Source organism: Perissodus microlepis, chromosome 16 (assembly GCF_051167445.1).
Source record: "Perissodus microlepis isolate ML-2025 ecotype Zambia chromosome 16, ASM5116744v1, whole genome shotgun sequence".
In the NCBI taxonomy this organism is placed as follows: Eukaryota; Metazoa; Chordata; class Actinopteri; order Cichliformes; family Cichlidae; genus Perissodus; species Perissodus microlepis.
This window is the reverse complement of record NC_140476.1, coordinates 3006303-3028443: the sequence shown is the minus strand read 5'-3', so window position 1 is coordinate 3028443 and position 22141 is coordinate 3006303. Positions and strand designations below refer to the sequence as shown.

Sequence of the window (22141 nt, the reverse complement as noted above, 5' to 3'; positions counted from 1 at the left end):
TTAGCTGGATCTGCTACATCTGTTCACCACACAATCATCACCTGTATCATAGTGTATGTGCAACTTATTTCATCCTTATGTTAAATTTAACCATAAAATGTAATGATACAAACAGGCACACTGCACTTCAGTTGGACCATGCTGCTATCAAAGTCATCTGCACAAAAGCTGGAGGAAAGTTGTGTACCATCTCCATCAGCGTTATAAGTTACCTGAATCTGTAAACCTTAAGAACAGGTCACATATTAATAATCTGCAAGATGTCTTATTTTGCAAGGAAAGGGATGTTTTAAAAATTGAATGTTTTTACTTATAAATGTTTTTTGAATGCCAAATGGAAATTAATAAGCGAGCCACTAGATTGCATACCTGTTTTTAACTGGAGCCACTTTCAGTAAAGGTACTGGGAATAAATGCAGGCATGATTAGCAGATGTAAGTTCAGTTATTTTTGAAGAACTGGAGGAGAACACTTGCATTATTCACCCAATTTCTCCCATTTAAATCGCCAAAAAGAAAACCTGAAAAATTTATTAGACGTTCTGTGTGTAATGTCCAGAAAACCATTATGATATACTCACAGGCATTAGGTGAACTTTAATTTAATTTATTTAGGACAGTGCATGTTAATGAACATAAATGTTAAATAAATTACATGAATGTAAACATGCCAGATTATAGCCAAGGGCTAATTTCCATCTGTTGTCCATAAAACATTAAAAGTACACACACATACTCACCATTCTATTCCCAAATAAAACATTAAAACTATACAACTTATACATGATCACACACTTGATTTGTCCATAACCAGTTTTTAACCTGTGCCTTAAACAAGTTGAATGTCGAGCATTCTCTAATGGATTGAGGACTTCTATGTTATATCCTTGCACTTCTTTGCAGGAAAGTGTTAGTAATAATGGTGATCAGTCACAAGAGTCTCCTGTAATTCCTGTTGCACAATTGTATTTACTGTGCTCATGTGTAGGCGATCGTGGCTCAAGAGTTGGCAGATCGTCTTGTAATTGGAAGGTTGCCGGTTCGAGCCCCGGCTCGCAGGGTCTCGGTCGTTGTGTCCTTGGGCAAGACACTTCACCCGTTGCCTACTGGTGGTGGTCAGAGGGCCCGGTGGCGCCAGTGTCCGGCAGCCTCGCCTCTGTCAGTGCGCCCCAGGGCGGCTGTGGCTACAATGTAGCTTGCCATCAACAGTGTGTGAATGGGTGGATGTAGTGTAAAGCGCTTTGGGGTCCTTAGGGAATAAGTAAAGTAAAGCGCTATACAAATACAGGCCATTTACCATAGTACAGCAGCTGAAAGATCAGTAACATATACCATGTTAGTACCAGGTAGTGTTTCGTGGCATGATAGCATTTATGGCATCATGTTAGTTGGTGTAGTAATTTAACAAACTAAAACAAGGCTGCTTTGCTTGTGTAGCGATGGGCAATAAAAAGAAAACTGCACCCCAGCAAATAATACCTCAAACATTAATTAGATTGTAAATTAAGTAAGGCACAGAAATGGTGATGAGGAAGAAATGTGATGTCACATTAATCTAAGAGTTCAAGATAAATCTGTGTATCAAATGACAAGTGATGGAGGTGGTAGGAAACAAAACCAAGAAGGTAATTAGAAACACAAATTAGATTTGTTTGGCCATGATAAACATTACACAAACTCATACAGGCCTGTGAAAAATGCAGTATATCCTGAGTGCTTCCATGGAATTAAGAGGGTAACTTGCAGCTAGTTGCTGCTGATTAAATGCACTTGATTAACGATCACAGGATTGAACGTCTCTGTCAATTTACCCCAAGGAGACTGCGCAAAAATAATAAAAACATTCTACTGTAAGACTCCACAGGTCTCAGGCCACATGCTAACGTTCATAACATTAAAATTCATGACAGAATAATTCGAAGAAGCATGGCTTGCTTTGAAGGGTTGCCAGGAGAAATCATCTTCTCTCTAAAAGAACATGGCAGCACGGTGTATGTTTGTACAAACCGCATAATTTCAGAAAGAATGTTCTTTGACCAGATGAAACCAAATTGGAGATGTTTGGCTACAATGCACAGCCACCCATTTGGTAGAGCCCAAACATATATCAGCATATCAGGACCTCACGCCTCCTACCAGCTGTCAAGCAAAGTGTTGGAAGGCTGATGATTTGGGCTTGTTTTGCACCCATGGGTTCTGGGCACTTTGTACTCAGCGAGTAGCTGGTGAGTCGCTCCAGTCTGCAGGTAACTGTGGTGATCTGCAAGCAATCCATGGCAACCTCGAGAAGATTTTTTTAACTCACCCTGGAGTCAGGAATAGAGATCTTCCTGGAGTGACCACGGGTTCAGTGTTGTTGTTCAGTTGTGAACAAGCACATGCAACATCTTTTGAATTTGCACTTACAACTAAAGTACCAAAGTCTTTCAGTGATATCAGACTTAAGAGTCAGGGAAGATTTCATTTTTATGACACATTACAACATTACACTGGGATTAAAAAACATTTATTTGATGCTAATGGCTGTTTGTTTAATTTGATTTTGATGCACTTAATGGTTGTGTGGCATATCTGAAATAGTGTTACTCAAACGAACACGCTGATTCCTGTTTTTGAATTTCCTCAGGTTGGAGAACAGTGTGGTGCACAAATACACTCATCCAAGAACCTTTATTGTGGCAGCTGAATGCACTTGCAGTGAAATGCACATTACAGCTCAGAAAATAATTACGATTCAAGAGCCTGTTGCAGAGATCGGTGTTATCAAGTGCTATGCTGGAAACCTGTCTTTTTATGAAACCAACTGCAAAGCCCTGTATGGAGAAGCCTTTCATATTCAAATGGAAGTAAAAGCAGGTAGGTACCAAAGTGAACCTTATATCAAATAATTAAGTTGAAATTTTGATATCTCTACATAACAGCATCGGCTTTAGTTTGAGCATATATGTTTTTTTCCCGAAATCATGTTTGACTTTTACTGTCATTTAAGTTTTATTTGTTTTCTATTCTTTAGGTACGAATGTGACCTACAGAATCAAAGCTGATGAAAAGCCGTTGTCCGGTTTATCTGTGGTCAGAGGAACTGAACCCCAGAACGTCACAGTAACATCAGAAAAAGTGACGCAGCTCGGGTCTGGCTGCCACCATCTGACACTTTATGCGTCTAACACGGTCACATTCCTTGAAGTGTCCAAAGACCTGCAGGTACAGTAAATCAAACTAATAGTCTTCTTTTAGTACAACAGTAACAAAAATAATGATGTATCATCCCCAGGTTTCTATTGAGCATGATGATCATATGAATAAAGAATTTGAGTACTGATTGAAAAATTAGACTGTTTAAAATTATTAATTAAATTTAACCTTTAATTATAAAACTTCTTTAAGATAATTAGGGAAATATCTGGGAAGACGAGAACATCTCTCTCAATTTAATTCACAATTTTTTTTTTTTTTTCACACCAACTATGAATTTCTGCACTTTCATCCTGCTGTCCCCATTAAGGTAATCAGTCATTTTAAGTCAAGGAACATAGTGTGAAAATGTGCCTTTGGTCTAAGTTTAATCAAAATTAAACCACAAGCTCTGATGTCACTCAGCTGCCAGCTAACCTCCGTAAACAGGAAGCTCAGCTCACCTGCTCTTCTTTGCATGGCACAAAAACTCTGGAAATATATTGGAAGTTTTTGTTACAGCTGAGAGGGCCAGGCGGGCAATTTCTTACTGAATTAAAATGCTTTGTAGAGTATCTTTAATGTATCTTTAATGTATCTTTAATTTTCATAGTAAACACTAATTGCCAGATTAATGTGTTATCAGATTAACGTGTTATCTGTTTCGGTTATCTGATTAATGTGTTCCTCTGCTTTGTAATTCTGCTTATCCCACAGGTGTGTGTTCTGGAGAAAATAGTTGGACTTCAGGCCTCTGTGTTGACAGCGGGCAATGAATGTTTAGATTCCCCATTTATTACTTTTGATGTTTCCCTTGTACGAGGAGAGCCTGTGATGCTCTTGTTTTCTCTTTCTGGAAACAATGGCTTGTTCACTGAAACCAGACAAATGAATACCAGAAAGGAAATGTTTGAAACTGAAAACCCAATTCAAGGTGAGCTTTAAAATGTAAATGGTAAATGGACTGCTTCTTATGTAGTGCATTTTACCCCTCAGCCATAAAAGGCTAATTGAAGGCATTAAAGTATTGTCGCTCTGCCAGGTGGGCGGGCATCATGAATACCAAAGATTGTGAATGTGATAACTCAAGAACAAAGCAACATAGGAGGTTCAAATTGATATCATAGGTGTATCTACTAAAAGTCTCAGACAAGTTTGAATCTCGGTGACCTCAACCTCAAGGTCAAAGATCGAGTTCTCCAAAAATCTTGTGAATGATAATCTAAGAATAAGGCGATATAGTATTTTGAAATTGATAACACAGGTATTCCATAGTGTTAATGCATCTCATTTTCTACTCTGCCTAAGCACTCTGAGTGCTTTACAGAACTTACTTACAACTTACAACTTATGTTCATACACATTCACTCACATTGATGGATGCATTGGGTTGGTATCATGCAGACTGGAGCTGCCAGGGATCAAACCACCAACCTTCTAATTAGGACTGTAGATGACCTGCTCTACCTCCTGAGCTACAGCCACCCAAATTTGATGTCAGTCAAAATGTCTCAAACATGAATATTTACAGATTCTACTGCTGATTCATTGATTTTTTTTGTGTGTGTTTTTCTACAGGTTCTATAGAAGCAAAACTCAGAGTTTGGAACATCTTCTCCTCTCTTGAAGTGGTGCTGAATATATCTGCTTCTTGTGATAAAGATTTAGGCTTTAAACCCAGCGATCAAAATAACATTTTGTTTGGAATGAACAACAGACGGGTAATTACAGAAGTCCATCCAATTTATAGTTGTGTAGTTGTACTTCTAATGTAACTGTACAAAATAATATTTTAAGTAAATATTAACCCTCATCCTCACCTTTGTTCTACCTTACCTTACATTTATAAATGCTTGTGTTTTCAGAGAAAGAAGCATGTTAGAGTTGGCAGAGCTCTACTGACACTCACCGCTAACCGTTCAGCTACAATAACTCAAAGAGATGGAGGGGAAGGAGACTGCGGAAACGACGACTGTGGAAAAGGCAACTGTGAAAAAGGCGACTGTGTAAAAGGCAACTGCAAAAAAGGGGGAGGAGACTGTGGCAAATGCGACTGTGGAAAAGGCAACTGCGAAAAAGGGGGAGGAGACTGTGGAAAAGGTAACTGCGAAAAAGGGGGAGGAGACTGTGGAAAAGGTAACTGTGGAAAAGGCGACTGTGGAAAAGGCAACTGTGAAAAAGGCGACTGTGGAAAAGGCAACTGCGAAAAAAGGGGAGGAGACTGTGGCAAATGCGACTGTGGAAAAGGCAACTGCGAAAAAGAGGGAGGAGACTGTGGCAAATGCGACTGTGGAAAAGGCAACTGCGAAAAAGGGGGAGGAGACTGTGGAGAAGGTAACTGTGGAAAAGGCGACTGTGGAAAAGGCAACTGTGAAAAAGGCGACTGTGGAAAAGGCAACTGTGGAAAAGGGGGAGGAGACTGTGGAAAAGGTAACTGTGGAAAAGGCGACTGTGGAAAAGGCAACTGTGAAAAAGGCGACTGTGGAAAAGGCAACTGCGAAAAAGGGGGAGGAGACTGTGGCAAATGCGACTGTGGAAAAGGCAACTGCGAAAAAGAGGGAGGAGACTGTGGCAAATGCGACTGTGGAAAAGGCAACTGCGAAAAAGGGGGAGGAGACTGTGGAAAAGATAACTGTGGAAAAGGCGACTGTGGAAAAGGCAACTGTGAAAAAGGCGACTGTGGAAAAGGCAACTGTGGAAAAGGGGGAGGAGACTGTGGAAAAGGTAACTGTGGAAAAGGCGACTGTGGAAAAGGCAACTGTGAAAAAGGCGACTGTGGAAAAGGCAACTGCGAAAAAGGGGGAGGAGACTGTGGCAAATGCGACTGTGGAAAAGGCAACTGCGAAAAAGGGGGAGGAGACTGTTGCAAAGGCGACTGTGGAAAAGGCAACTGCGAAAAAGGGGGAGGGGGAGGACCTGATTGCGGAACGGATGGAGATGGCTCCAGTGGCTTCACATGTAGCATATCTCCACAGAGTGGAACAATCCTTGATACTTTTGATATAACTTGCAATACTGAAAATCCCTGCTCTAACTGTCAGTATTGTTTCAGCACTCAGAGTAAGTACTTCTGGATCAGCAAAATCTTTTAAGACACTGATGTAACTAAGTTTAACAGTGCCATTTATTTTCCACGTTGTTTTAACATGTGGCAGGTACGAGGTGGTGGAGAGTAATAAGGAAAAGAGCAAAGAAAAAATGACATCATACACACACTAAAATGGTGGCGCAGCAATTGGGAGCTCAAAGGCGTTTACAATTGAATGAAAACCTGACAACGCCACCCAGAAAATTTAACACTATGCTAATTTTCTAGAAGGCACTTAGGTCCGTCATACTTAATACAGAGACGTGGTTCAATTTAAAAAACAATTTATTGACAAATATTTAAAACATCACATAAACGAGCGTATGAATCAATTGTCATCCATCCATTTGTTCCCGCGTATCCTTTTCAGGGTTGCACAGGATGCTGGAGCCTATCCCAGCTGTCTTAGGGCAAAAGGCAGGGTACACCCCGGACAGGTCGCCAGTCTCTCGCAGGTCTTACACATAGGCAAAGACAACCACTTGTACTCACATCACACCTATATGATGATGTGAGTTCAAACCTAAAATAAATTAAATCTTCAACTTTGAGCAGATAACTTCACAGTAATTCTCTAAGTTTTTATACATACAACTGCTCTAATTGAATTATTCACTACAGTAACAGGCTTCCATATACTGGATGTACGACTCAACCGCTATTCTAAAACTTACAGGGAAACAGCAAAACAAAGCAAAAAGAAAAGACAAAAAGCAAGAAGGAATCCATAAAAACAAAGCAGCAGCACTACTGTAAACGTAGCCCAGAGAAGCAGTTGCCCTCTCAGGACAAGATTTCATGCAAGGCATCGTACAATTAGCAATTTACAGCAAAAATACACTTACAACAGAAGTAAGGCTAAGATCGTAACAAATCAAAAGTTACATAGGGGAAAGTGGGGCGATTTGTCCCAGCAGTAAGTTGTGTTTCTAAGGATCCATAGAAACACGGGGGTGGCACTGTAGAACAATCCAAAGTGACTGATCCCAGGGATGAATTAGATCCTGAAATATATGTACATATTATAGAAAGAAGCATTCCTTTCAAGGCCTCACTGTAAAGTCACTCTAAGTAAAAACTGGCACAACTCACCCCACTTTCCCCTACTGATCAAACGGCGTTGCCCAATTTGCAAACGACGTGGCCAATAGGAGGCTTCTGCAGCTACAGCCTAAAAACACACGCATTTACTACCAAGTAAAACAATAAACATACGGCACAAAATAAAACACGAGTAGCACCACTCAACCAAAGTGTAGCCAATTCAGACTGAGGCAGTAGTGACATGACTCCTACCTGTAACAGCTAGGGAAGTCAGGTGACAGAGGGCTCAAATGTGTACAGCAACAGGTGAGCAAGTGAGGGATGCAGCTACTATTATCGTAGCACCATATAATGTGATTGGCTAGTAGTGTGATTAATAATCCAATACTGAAATATAATATTCATTTAGCTACAAACACAATGGAGTATATTTCACTAGAAATCTAATAATGATAGAAACTCTCTTGTTTGAACCTTATCAGGTAAGACTCTGCGATGCAGTCAGAGCAATGAAGTAAAATTCATCTTCCTTCCTCTCGGAGACAGCAATTCTAACTACAAACTGAATATACTGGCAACTGCAACGGGTGAAGGCCAAACAGTACTCAGCACCACTATAACTGCACAGGTATGCCACAAATAGGATGCATGTACTGACAAGAAAAGATCCAGAGTATGGAAATGCTCTGATTTTCTAGTACTGTGAGAAAATATTTTCTTATCATCAGGTTATGGATTCAACTTTGAGCTTAAGCTCAATAGAGAACATCTTGGATCAGCTAAAGGCAGAAGGCCAGCTGTCACCAGAAGTCGCTGGACAACTCTTCAGTTCTGTGGCCAATAAACTTAACGACCAATCTGATCCTGCAGGACAAGCAGATAGGCAAAAGGTAGCAAATCTCACTCTGTTTAAGGATAGTGAAGAGCCTTGTGCTGCCAGCAGGGCTAAGCAAGCTTTTAACTGTTAAGGCCTTTACACACCGGATGGGTTAAACATTTTTCAGGCTCACATATTGTTAATGCAGCTGTTAACATCAACTGTGTAATTTTGCAAAAAGAGTCTGGACAGCTCCACTGACATCCTAAAACATGTACAAAAACAGTCATAATGCAGTTATGAATCAAACCACGAAATTTTCTCTGTTGCTTCTTTGTTGTGAGATTTGGATGAACCCAGAATCTCCTGCTTTAGGAGCCGCCCAACAGTTGATTCATTCGAAGGAAGTTTCTGTGTGTAATTTTACATCTTTTTGACAGCTTCTCAAGAAAACTCGAGTCTCATTTCCAAACTTAATGAGACAGGATGGATGGAAAGGAAAAACCATCTCTGTGAATCAGGAAATGTTTGAATCTGAATGAACAACATTGTTACTGTAAAATTCTAATATGTCACTTTTTTATGCATTTATTTTGTTGGTGTCTGAAGCTTCGACAGAAGATGCTGGACATATTGATTGCTATAGTAAATGAAAATATCAACAAAACTCTACAAGACGTTCAGGCGTTAGCCACAGCACTTGCTTCTCTTGTCAAGAAAGGGACTGAACTCAATACATCAGCACAGGTACTGTAGAGAAGTTCAAAAAAGGAGGAATCCATCAGTAAGGACTGTAGACATCTCTCTGCAATGTGTACTGATGTATGTTGCTTTCACTGTAGCTCCCTTCTTAATGGGAAGTAAATGTTTGGTGGACAGGGCTTTTTTTTTTTAAACTCTGCCCTGTACTAAAATTAAAGGTGGGATATGAGGACCACATTTTAAAGCTTTTGACAATTCAAAAATGTTAATATCTTCATAATATCTCCCAAATACATGTCTGTGACTGTGAGTTAATTTCCACCTTCAGGAAAGGGCCGCGTCATTGTTCGCAACCCTGAGTTCATTTCTCCTCCACATGGATCTAAACGCAACTGAAGTCTTTGCCACAGCCAACATTATTGTGGAGGGCATAAGCAACATGCTCGACTATTGTCCCAGTGTGAGTCTTATGAGGCCGATACTGATTGTGTTTATTTCTCTGGGGAATCGTGGTAGCTTTTAATGTTAGATATGCAAATCAATATCACTTCCCAACAATATCTGCTGTCTCTTCAAAAAACCCTTTTTGTATTTAAAATCAGTTTTATTTCTGATTCTAAATGTTGTGTGTTGCAGAAAATCACCTCAGATGGCCTTCTTGGTGCCCTGTACAATATACAGAGTGCGATGTTGGTCTTTATGGAGCTCAATGAGGACTCAAGCATAATTCGGCAAACGCACGTTAAAGTATTTGTCAGAAGGTAAGTTTCACTTCAAATGCAAGACAAAGTTATCAAACAAAAATTAACCACATGTCCCAGAAATTTGAACTGGAAAAATATCACTGATGCTGGTATACTAAAAAGCTGAAGCCTACAGCCACCTGTCTACGGATGGGTGACAAAATAAAGGAAAACCTGCATAAACCACATGGAAAATTCAGCAAATACAGATGTTTCAAATTCAAATTTTATTTGTCACATACACAGTCATACACAGTACGATATGCAGTGAAATGCTTACACAACTGCTTGTGACCTAAAGGAAAATGAAAAGGCTATGAATAAGATAGGAAATAAATATGAAAATTAAAAAGGGTAAATTTAACTAGGAAGGAATAAAATAAAACAAAATTAAATATAAAAATTAAAGTTAAAAATGAAATAACTGTACAACACAAATTAGAATGAAGGGTAAATTTAACTGGGAAAGAATAAGATAAAATATATAAATTAAAGTTGAAAATAAAATAACTGTACAACAAAATACACAATACACAGTATTGAAATATATAAGAATGTATGAAGAAATATAAATATATATATACACAATAACAGCAGCTGTACAAGTATTAAATGGAAATGAAGAAATATAATGTCCATGTTGTGCAATCCACATTTGTAAGTGCCACATTTCCACATTTTCCATAAAACAATGTTGTGTGGCACCTATGAAAGCGCTGAGGAGGAAAATGTGATTCTCATATGATAGCCATATGCAAAGAGGAAAGCTCAGGTTTTAAAAGATAGTTCATTGCTGGTGTAAATAGCATAAGGTTTATCCACAACTCGAGTTTCTAGAAAAGATATCTGCAAATAGTTAGACAAACTCCACATGTGATGGCGTGATACTCGATTAACACAGGATTAAATACGGGCCAACGTTTTAGAAATGTCTGTTTTCAGACAGTGTACCCATCCATGGGATAAGAGTGGTTTGTGAACAACCATGATTATCAACACGAGAATGAAGAACGATGACTATGTCTTAAAAATATCCGTTTACTACAGTAAAGGCAGAATCTGTGACAATCCAGATTGAACCCAGTTTTGTTTTTACAGTGGCTTATTATACTGACAACATTATATAGTAAAAGGATCTCTTACTGAGCCTCTTTGAAGTGACAGTGGTTCACATTTATGTCCCCTCCAGTCGTTAACATAACTACCATAACGTGGTTACAAGTAGCCAAGTCACAATGAAAACACATTTTACTTTGTATATTAATAATTTATTGATTCCAGAGCTGTTAAACTTGCAAACTAATATTTAAGAGAAGCACATGTTTAATGTGGATCTCCTGATCTTTTCTTACAGAGTTTTACCAGCAGTCTTGTACACAGGCTCCGTAAATATTACCAACTGTACCTGCGTTACATTTTCTCTCCCACAACTACCCTCTACCATACTTCCTTCAGACAAACCAGTGGATGTGCGAGTACGTCAACACCCATGTGCCTATGAGTGTTTGTGCTGTGGATATGTACATGTGTGTAAATCAATTTTGCTCAATCATCCTAACGTCTAATGTCTGACCTGATCTTTGAATTACACTTTCAGATGCTGAATTTAGATGCAAACCCATTTTGTTGGAAGGTGGGATGGGACATCAGCAGATTCATAGGTTCTTTATCCCTCACAACAAAAGAAGGGTCTGTTATCCCTGTGGAAAACTTAAGTAAGGATATTCAGGTCAGTGTAGCAACATTACAGCATCCACACTTACTGTTTTCAATCTCCTTTTGAGAGGACTTGTTTCTGGGGACTTTTGAGAAATGCATATTAAGAATAGTTTTGTGACAGAAATGGCCAGAATTCCTATCAATGGCTAAAACACTGGCTAAAAAAGAATCACAATAAGGTCATGGAGTGGCCTAACCAATCTCCAGAACTTGATAATCTAGGGAGAGAGAGCTGAAACTGTGAGTCACCAAGAAGAAGCCAAGAAACCTGGAGAGTTCAGAGAGTTTCTGTAAAGGCGACTGAGCTATAATCCCTCCCTACATGTGAGAGAAGGTGGTGACCACCTACAAGCAACATTTTACTGCTTTCAATTTCTCCACCAAGTGCTAAGTCATATTTTACTTGAGGATTAAATACTTATGCAAATACTTTCACTCAATGACAAAAAATATATATATAATAGAAAAGGGCCTGATGTAATTCTGGGGAGGGATTACTACTTTTAAATAGTAGTACAATTAATAGTAGTAGTAGTACTAATTAATATGTTACTTGCATGTAACTATTTTACAAGTTTAAAATATGTTAAAGTGGCTACATTTTGAAACAGTGGGTCAGTGGATAACCGCTTTCTAACATCTGACTTCAGATCATGTTTCCACGGTTTGCTGGAGAACAAGTGAACACCACTATTCTAGACTTGGGGAACTTCAGCACAACGGTTATTGATATTCCTTCAGAGAACTCTACCCTGGTTCTAAAGGTTCAGTGACTTGTTCTTTTATGTCGACTCCTGAAATTAGAAGAAGCAAACATGCTTAGTGGACAGTGATATTATGGTTACATTACATACAGAGGCTACATTCTGTTCAGCATGACTTTTGCTTGTGACCATGCTAACATTGCTAACTGTTAGCAGAAAGTGTAGCTACAAGACGAGGCTAAAGAAAATTTTTACATGGCAGTTTTGCATTAAAAGATCAGCTGTTGCAGGTCATCTTCTGGAGACCATGAATATATGTACCAGTTTCTGACACATTTCATCACCTACATCAGAAGAATCTTTATTTGATGTAAATTAATGTCATAGTGATTAACCGCTGACAGATTGTCATTCCAAATATGTAGAGCCACGCTGTTATCCTCCCTACAACTTCATATCTTTGCTACACTGTAGCACTATGATGACTGCAGCCAATCATAGTTTTACTAATTATATTCTTTATTCTTTCATGAAGGAAAATCTGAAAAAAGAACTTTCTTGAAATACAAGTGGAATATAGTTCTTATTTTAGCGCATTCATAAGATTTTGTCTTGCATGTCCAACCTTTTAAAGATGATGCCTTCAAAGGTTCCTTTACCCTTCAAAGTCCTCCTTGGTTATAATGACTACCCTACTGAGACAAATTATGTAGCGGCAACAGAGATGCCTCAGCAGGGAGCCACGCAAGGTAAGAAATGCCTTTGCTTAATTGTGGTGACAAGATTTTTTCCACTTCTAATGTGACTGAAGTGAGATTTGACTGTGTCTCGTGTGCCTGCACAGAGGAGAAATACACATGGCTCCTGCACCCTGAGGATTTAAAGGGCAACACTGGAGTGCATTATCTTGTTGTGAGACCCATAGTGGGCCCAGGTATAAAATCTATAAATGCCAGTTTATCAATTACGCCCATCACAACCTCATGTCAATTTTGGAACGAATCACTACTGGACTGGAGCAAATCTGGATGCAGAGTAAGTGCAACATTTCAATCTGCTACACGTACAGTGAGGCGTTGCTTACACAATAATAGAAATATAAGCTGTTGTCTTTCAAGGTTGGTGCCAATACCACGCATTTAGAAACCCAGTGCCTCTGCAACCACCTCACCTTCTTTGGGAACTCCTTCTTTGTCACTCCCAACCTTGTCGACCCGTCACGCACTGCTGAGCTATTTGCAACCTTTGCCGATAATCCTGTGGTTGTGTGCTTCGTCGCGGCACTCTTTTTGGCATATCTCTTGGTCCTCGTGTGGGCAAGACGAAAAGATATTCAAGACACAGTCAAGGTATTGCATCTCTCGTGGACTGAAGAACAGATTAAAAATAACAAAAGGCTTGTCTGTTTCCTAGGAATATTATATATCTTAAAAAAATAACACAACAACAACTTATATGTTAGTTGGTCTGAGGTGTTTTATGTGGAAACAGTTGTGTTTGAGGCTCCAGGGGATGCTTGATGTTGTGAAAACCTGGAGGTGTATGAGTTAGAGAATAAAGAAAATAGCTAGAAAGACTTTGTAGCTCACTTCTCATCTGTTTGATCCTTGAAGCTTAAGGTCATTTCAGCCACTTCTAAAATACACACTTGTATCTCTCTGTATCTTCTATATTCTTACATAAACTCTCTCTCTAGATAGATAGTTGAACGCTAATATGTGAACAGCTTGTCTATTTGGGAATAGCGTCTCCATCTCATGTCCATATAATATTTTTGCTTGTTGGCTGAATAACAGGTAAAGGTGACAGAGCTGGAGGACAATGATCCAATGGATGAGTATCGCTACCTGTTGAGTGTCTGTACCGGGCATCGTATAGGAGCCTCCACTTCCTCTCAGGTACATGTGTTCAGTGAAAGTCATACTTATCACAAAGTTACTTTAGACTTGTGGAAACATCGTGAGATGCACGTTCTCTGTTTTCAGTCTGCTTATCAGCAGCTCATCTTTTTACAGTTTCACCACCAGAGATGGGCAGTAGCGTTACTGTAATCTGATTACTTTTTTCAAGTAACAAAAAAGTAAGGGATTACTATTGCCAAAAAAGTAATTAGATTACTGATACTTCTCCCATAAGTAACAGTAATCACGGTTTAGTTACTGCGTTACTAAACCATGATTTTGTTTGTGAGCGTGTCTCATGACAAGGATGTACGAGCGTGCGACGTCCGTGGCAGCAACGGACGTGTGCAGATCAACAATGAATAATATGGAGTGCAGGAGAGAAGGTACGACCATGCGGCGTTTAAAGCTTGGAAGTACTGGCATTACTTTGAGTTTGATTCTGTAAGTGACAAAAACATTAGCGTTTGCTGTTCACTCCGCGTGGAAAGAAAACTTCTTTCTACAGCGAAAAATTAAACATTAAATCTGAGCAAGCACCGAGCACACCGCCACGGGAATGTGATATTCACAGAGAAATCCCCGGATCCTCCCACTGACATGACTGCTGAGGCACCGGGCAAACCTCCACCCGCCCCACTCCTGCTAAATAGATGAAAATAGATTTAAGAGCCACAAGACTCAGTGCCGCTGAGTCTTTGATTTTATTTGAAAGAGTGAGTGCAAACACAAAACATTATTTTATTTTATAAGCTGGAATATGCAGAAAATAGGTTTGAATGTTAAACACATTTCACAGAGAATATTGCATATAATTTAATTTTTGCTTGATGCTTAAAGTTAAAAGATTAAAACTAATAAAACAAGTTTTAAAAAGAGACTTTTTCATTTGATTACATTTTACATAATGATGGATTATGCAGAAAAAGTAGAACTGGGCTGAAAGGTCTTTCGCTTTATTATGTATTGAGGTTGTGTCTTATGTTTTTATAAACTAAGTAATAAAGTAACTAATTACTTTTGAAAACAAGTGATCAGTAAAGTAACAGGATTACATCTTGGAGAAATAATCAGTAATTAGTAACTAATTACTATTTTCAAGTAACTTGACCAACACTGTTCACCACAAATAAGAACTTTTTCATCTTTGTTATCCAAATACACAATACGCTATTCAGCAACTCTTCATGTTTCCCTGGCAGTGAAACACCGTGAAGCACTCAATAACCAAAGACTTCTGGGGTTGCTCCATCAGCTCCATCTCAAGAGCGAGTTCTAAAATAGGCTTGTGAATACTCGGCTTTCGTTAGGTGGTGGGCTTCGTACACCTGCTCTTTCCGCCGACACATTAGGCCCCAGAACTAAGATAATAATATATGTGGTTTTTTAGCATGTTCTGCTAACACTAAGCTACAGGCAGATTTGCACTTGGGTTTCAGCACATGCTCTGTACTGATCACTAAGGCTGCTCATCTCATCACACGTATTTTCTGTCTGTACTAACTTTTCAGTGATTTTTTTTTTCTTTCAGTAACTTTATGTGAAAAAGTACATTGTTTGTGTCTTTTCTTTTCTGTATTCCCAGATTGATGTATGCAATTACATATTAAAGAAAAGGCACATGCTCGTGCTTTAATATCTATCTCATCAGATAGAATAGAAGAAGAAGAAAGTTAATGAGAGTGGAGCTTAAACATGCATATTTTTTATGTCCAACCGGGGGCAACTCCTCTGGATGGAAAGTAAAGAAACTAATAAAACAGACTGTATAGAAGCATTTTGGTAAAAGACCATAATTCTTACTTTTCTACTTGTTGCTAACATCTTACCAGTTTTGTAAACGATGATAAAACATTGTGTGTCTTAACGTCGGGGATGTTTTTCTTGCTGTTAACTCTGACCTACGAGCATGTTAGCATGTTACGAGCTCATGTTTAATGAAATTCTGTAACCTGTTTCCTAGCAAAATATAAATACATGCACAGCACTGTGTGTATCATATGCACTGCACACAGACTCTCACACTTACACACAGTGAAATCTTAATTGTTATTTTTAAAGTGGTTAAACTGTACAAAATAGACGAAAGTTAATCAAGTCCGTATTTCTATTACTATTTGAAGTTTTCCCTAATATATTGCCAGAAACAGTTTAAACCAGTACTAAGGCGCTACCATTGCTCTCATATATGGAATCAGAATGGTATTGTTTTCAGTTTTATACTTTTCATGCACAAAATTGATTATTTTAGGTGACAGTTACTCTGCTGGGTACAGAAGGACACAGCGAGCCTCACCACTTGACAGATTCAAAGAAACGTGTGTTTGAAAGGGGAGCAGTGGACATGTTCCTGCTAACTACGCCCTTCTCCCTGGGAGACCTGCAGGGCATCAGACTATGGCACAACAATTCAGGAAGCCATTCTGCCTGGTAGGAAAAAAAGAAATGTCACAACCACACAAAAGAAAGGCATCTCGACAATTATGGTATTTTCTGAGTCATTAGAAACATACTGTTTGACCTAGAACACCACAATGATTGGACATTAAGGTGAATACAGTGTGAATCAGGTCCCAATTACACTGATCTTAAAAATAATTATTGTTGCTTTTCTAAGGAAACATGGTCTTTAAATGCAATTCAGCTGTCATTTTAAGTAATATGTCTTCTACTGACTTTTGTGGTTGTCACGTGGAGCAAAGCAGAGGTCACATGATTGCATCTTGCATTTACATTGTTTGCCTTTTCTCAGGTACGTAGGCAATGTCATGGTGCAGGATTTACAGACAGAGGAGAAATGGCATTTTCTATGTAATTCCTGGCTGTCGGTAGACATTGATGACTGTTCCCTCGATAAAATATTTCCTGCTGCAACAGAGATGGATCTAAAGAGGTTCAGGTAAGTGCCTGGTGGTACGTTTGGTAGCAGAATTACACGTACAAGCACTCTGTCTAGAGGCTGAACATGAAACCCAGATTGGGAGTACTGATCAAATGCAAATTCAATCGAATTCATGGTTTGGAGTTCCATTTGGATAATGTTATGTTTGCAGCAGGCAGGGTAAACTATCATTTTTTTTAAAAATGAAATTCACTTTCACAAAGCAGCAGGCAGCATTTACTTTTCAACTCGTTGAAAAATCTACCAGTGCTTGTGGACTTTCACAAGGCTACCAGAAAGAAATTATTAGGCCCAGTTATGATTAAAATGCAAGGTGGAGGGATAGTGGACACACTGGACAGAGGATGTTGAGCTGCCAAGCAGGAGAAAAAGAAGAAAACCACAGAGAAGATTCATGGATGATGTGATAGAGGACATACAGTGGGTTGGTGTGACAGAAGAAGCTGGGGATAGGGTGAGATAGAGGCAGATGATCTACCATGGTGACTAAGGGAACCAGCTGAAAGAATAAAAAAATGTGACTACAGAACAATTTATTGTTTTATTTGAATTTAGCTGAATTTCCAAAGACGAAATGAAACCCAGTAAAAGCTGTTGAGTAGCTAAATATTTGGTTTAAGCGCTGATCTGGTGATTTAGTGGGGATTATTCGCTTTTCTTTAGGCTCTAAAACCTCCAAATGCTTCAGATCTACAATAGTGTTTTACAGGAATTAGAAAAAGATTAAAATGGGATGCTAATCCATCACTAATTAGCTGTTTATGAAGGTTAAAAACATTTGATTTTTACAATGTTGCTTTTATCTTTCAGTAATTTGTTCTTCACAAAGACAACAAAGGATTTCAATGACGGACACCTCTGGATTTCGGTGATCAGTCGACCACCGAGCAGCCACTTCACCCGTGTGCAGAGAGTGTCCTGCTGTTTTTCTCTGCTGCTCTGTACCATGTTAACCAGCATCATGTTTTATGGGATCCCAACAGATCCCTCTGACCAAGTAATGGACCTAGGTACATCAAAAATGTATTGCCATTAAATTTACTTTTAAAAAAGTGTGAAAAAGTCCAGATCTAATTCATCTATTTCCTGTTTGTATTTTCAGGAAGTTTTGAGTTTACTTGGCAGCAGTTCATGATTGGAGTTCAGAGTTCCCTCATCATGTTTCCCGTCAATATCCTCATAGTCAGTATTTTCAGATTCACTCGTCCTCGGGAGTTTTCTTGTTGCCAGTGCAAAAAAAAGAAAAAGAACACACAAGATTCTTCTGCCACAACGGACATGACTAACAGAGTGTCTTTAGATGTTATCATTAAGGTAGGTGTTTCCTGTTTTTGTGTTTCTGCATTTAATATTAAGGTGCTGCTAAACTGGCAGCCAAGCCTTATGACAAACCTTTTTGTACGTGTTACAAATACTGATGGTTTTGTGGGTTTAGAAGAATTTCTCTAATGTGCATACACGTCATTTGGTATCAAAATGTGGTATTGAATGTGCTTCCCCTTAGGACATCACAAGAATTGCCCACTCGCTCTCTAAGACGATGAAAAGCAACGTCGCATGCAAGGAGATTAAGTTTGTGCCTGAACAAGAAAATGATGTCAATGCTATTCTTTCTGTGTTGAAAGACTTAATCACACAGAATAACACAGCTAGTGAAAATATCGAGACAGAAACACAGCCTCAGCTATCAGGTGAGTTCTCGTGTTAATAATTGATCATGATCAACCAAAAGTGCTGCAACACTGCCCCAAACCCCCCATCTTATTTAAGTTTGCGTGACCTGCCCGTTAAGAACATATTCTTGGGTACTTCTATATCACTTTCAACATTGTACTGTTCAGAAAAACAAAACTAAAGTTGAAGCACGGACATTGTGACACACTGGAGGAGATCAAGTGGCCACTGAAGTGCAAGTAGCTTTCTAAAAACAAGAGCAAAGTTGCAGGGAGCCAAATCTGGCGCCTGCTGATGAGTGATTGTGCTGCTGAGGCCAAAATCCCCTGGCTCTTCATCTGTGGTGCATGCCACTGAGTATCAGCACACACCACACTGAAGCAGTGTACAGCAAATCTTCTCGGTTTCATGGCTCTTTAGGATGTTACCTTAGAACACGCCGACTGTCTGAGCCTAGAAAATGAATTTATGGTGAATGCTGCATCTTCGTCGAGCGATGCTTTGCCATTGGGGTGAGGTCTACTGAGAAGTACTTTGGTTTGGGTCAGTTGGGGTCAGCTGGGTCAGTTGGACACAAATTTTCACATGTGAACTCTGCACCACATACGAGTGCGTAGAATAGGATTCATGTCTTCGAGTGCCTCTCGATACAAACCAGAAGGGAGATCAGCTAACTCAGCCTATAGCTTTGGACTTTTCACAAGTGTCGTCAGATAACTTTATGATCACAGCTCTCGCAGTATGGGTCAAATTGAAGTGCTAGAGCATTTTTTCTGCTTCACCCAGCCCAGTATATTAGTACTTACATATCAGAAGGTCTCACAAACAGTTTGGTGTCAGTTCTTTTGCTTTTAAATAACATGCAAAGCAAATTTAAGTGGCGTGCTACTATAGTCAAATTTGATGGACGTTGTTTTTAATCAGCGGGTAATTCAAAGAGGCATAAAAGATGAAAATTTGCCTGAAAGGACGGAGACTGCAGAGTTCTGAAATCATCCAGAAGATACTTGCTTATATGACAAAGTTGTTGGTTGAAACAAATAAAGACAGAATTTGAAAATTCTGCCAACAATCACATTTCTGCAAACAAAGCAATTTTTGCTTTCTGAACACATCATATCATGTGCTTCCTTGAGATTTCCAAGTAATAACATATGTACATTTTCAGATAGCAGCGCTTATCCAGCATCGGCAGAGGGGGTGATTCAAAAGAAGAGAAACAAAAGCCAGTATCTGTACAGACAACTGTGTCGCATCGACAGTGAGTTGAGTCAGCTGGGTCCCTCAGGCTTCCCAAATCCACACAGCTACAAACAGGCGCTGCAGCAAGTCCAGAGCATGAAGGAGTTGCTTGAAGATCAACTCGTCGAATCCAACAGAGGCGTTTCAGATGAACCCACCAACAAAACGTATGAAAGTCACTCTATAAGAGGACCCTGCTGGTGCAGTTAGATGTCACATCCATCTAGAACATTTTATTTTATCTTGGAGGAATTAACTGCAGTTATAGCTGCTGTATGTCTTTGTTTTAATTATTATAGTCACTGCAACGCTTTTAATTGATAAAATTAAAACTCAACATAAAGACGGGGGTTGTTGAGGCACTCTGAGGATAAAATCATATAACAAATTTGTTCTCGCAACAATTCAGCAAGCAAAACACACCAACGTGTATCGACTCCAAGTCTTCCTCAGAGACTTAAATACCCTGGCTCGCACTCAACCAGCACCTGTGTGCAAAGTATTTTAAAAAGACAGAAGTCCCTACATATCAAAGCAATAACAAAATTTCAGCAATGTTCTATAAGAATTATCAAAGAAATGACAAAAGCAATATGAGAAAAAGGACCAACAAACACCATTTTTAAACTCACAGTAAATCAAAATAGAGCACAATTCAATCATTAAAATACGTTAAGCTAGAGCACAAAATTTCACTAGTCAAAATATGCATGATCCTGCACAGTAAGCTATTAAAAAAACTTGAGAAAATCTATGAGAGTTTCAAGATTGTGACTTTAAATTTTAAATCATCAAAATGGGTGTTCTATGAGTAAAATAACTGAAGTCGAATTGCTGATCTGCAGAGGTGGAAAAAGTACCAAAGTACAAGTACAAAAAAATACTAGTAAAGTATTAAGTACACTCCAGAAAAAGCTGACTCAACTTCTTTACTCAAGTAAAAGATGAAAAAAATACAGGCTCTGAAATGTACTCAAAGTGAGAAAGTAAAAAGTAGCTCTTTGAAGCACATTTATATCGAGTATTTTTATGCAAAGCTAAATGAACTTTGTGCTATTACTCGATCAGTTTCAGACGATGGATCTATGTGTCATCAGCTTAAATTCAAATTCATCTCTGCTACATTTCATGTAACCTAACTCTGAGCACGAACCTCTTCTTCCTGTTCGGTTTTCCTCTTTTCCCTTTATGCTCGCTCCTGCAGCAAGGAATTGTGCAATGCTCCAGCCCACTTTAACCTCTGACTATAGCATGATGAATGATGCAAAAAAAATATGAGTTATCAAAAGCTTTTGCTTCTTTGATCTCTTTGTATGTGTAAAGCCCCAGTGATAGATACAGCAGTAGGATTACTTTTCTGTGTTACTGTTCCCACCATTTAGGCTCAGATCACTCAGATGTTTGAAGGCAGCTGTGAAATAAAAACTTCCCTCAGTTGTCTCAACCTCCTAAGACCCGAACTCTTCCATGGCATGCATTTTTGATTTCTCTTTGATATTTTGGCTAATTGGGGCCCGATGAATGTAAAAATAAAGAATTACCAGATTTTTTTTTTTTACCTTATTTTTCTTTCTAAGAAAAATGAGAGCCACGTATGAGGATATTCGTTTAAAATTTTGATAGAACAGTAGCAGTATAATGTCCTCGTAAGTGGATATCAGGCCCTTGTAGAGCAAAATTGAGTATTTTGGTCTAAATAACCCAAAATGTGATGTCCACATATGTGGACGCCAGGTGCTAGGAGGTTAAACCTAAAGTAATGAGCCTGGTTTGACAATGTGAGGAGTAAAAAGTATAAATATTTGGGTAAAAATGTAGAGAGTAAAAGTTAACAGCTGAACATAAATACTCAAGTACTTGACTAACAAAATAGTTGTACTTCCTACCGCTGCATTATTGAGCATATTCAATTCAATTTTTCAGTTCAGTTTTATTTATATAGAAGGAAATCACAAAAGCAGTCACCTCAAGGTGCTTTATATGGTAAAGGCCCTAAAGTAGTATAATATGGAGAGCAGTACTGATTTAAAGATGTATGCACGATGTTAGGATAATGGCCTATTACTTTGCAAAAACATTTTTACTCATTGCTCACTGCTCTGTAAAGTTACATGTTAATGCTATTTAAATTCATATTGGTGAAAGGAAATGTAATTTTACTTGCTGTTCTGTCGCTCCGTGTTTACAGGGCCAGTCCGTCAGACAGCACTGATGGTGATGGCGGTGAGAAAAAAAGGACGTGCTGTCACAGAGGTCTACCCTGGTGGGGTTTTTTTTTTGGCTGGCTGCTGGTGATCGCAACCAGTGTCATATCAGGCTATTTCACAATGCTGTATGGTTTGAAATTTGGTAAACCGCGCTCCATAAGTTGGTTGGTATCCATGGTTATTTCCTTCTTTCAGAGTGTCCTCCTTATTCAGCCGCTGAAGGTG

At 38.9% G+C, this 22141-nt stretch overlaps 1 protein-coding gene across 1 annotated transcript in view; it reads left to right on the top strand.

Annotated features, from left to right (window-relative positions):
* Positions 1–22141, top strand: part of LOC146370193 (polycystin-1-like protein 2) — a 41203-nt gene that overhangs the window by 8640 nt on the left and 10422 nt on the right. Inside the window, exons 6-29 of the mRNA XM_084908331.1 lie at positions 2626–2855; positions 3013–3203; positions 3891–4107; positions 4752–4894; positions 5039–6233; positions 7788–7933; positions 8034–8195; positions 8732–8869; positions 9153–9284; positions 9461–9585; positions 10922–11042; positions 11165–11296; positions 11937–12050; positions 12625–12739; positions 12835–13025; positions 13109–13339; positions 13787–13888; positions 16143–16321; positions 16644–16790; positions 17604–17803; positions 17896–18107; positions 18298–18484; positions 19636–19876; positions 21898–22138. Of these exons, the coding sequence (XP_084764457.1) occupies positions 2626–2855; positions 3013–3203; positions 3891–4107; positions 4752–4894; positions 5039–6233; positions 7788–7933; positions 8034–8195; positions 8732–8869; positions 9153–9284; positions 9461–9585; positions 10922–11042; positions 11165–11296; positions 11937–12050; positions 12625–12739; positions 12835–13025; positions 13109–13339; positions 13787–13888; positions 16143–16321; positions 16644–16790; positions 17604–17803; positions 17896–18107; positions 18298–18484; positions 19636–19876; positions 21898–22138 (5092 nt within the window). The remainder of the gene's footprint in view (positions 1–2625; positions 2856–3012; positions 3204–3890; positions 4108–4751; positions 4895–5038; positions 6234–7787; positions 7934–8033; positions 8196–8731; positions 8870–9152; positions 9285–9460; positions 9586–10921; positions 11043–11164; positions 11297–11936; positions 12051–12624; positions 12740–12834; positions 13026–13108; positions 13340–13786; positions 13889–16142; positions 16322–16643; positions 16791–17603; positions 17804–17895; positions 18108–18297; positions 18485–19635; positions 19877–21897; positions 22139–22141) is intronic.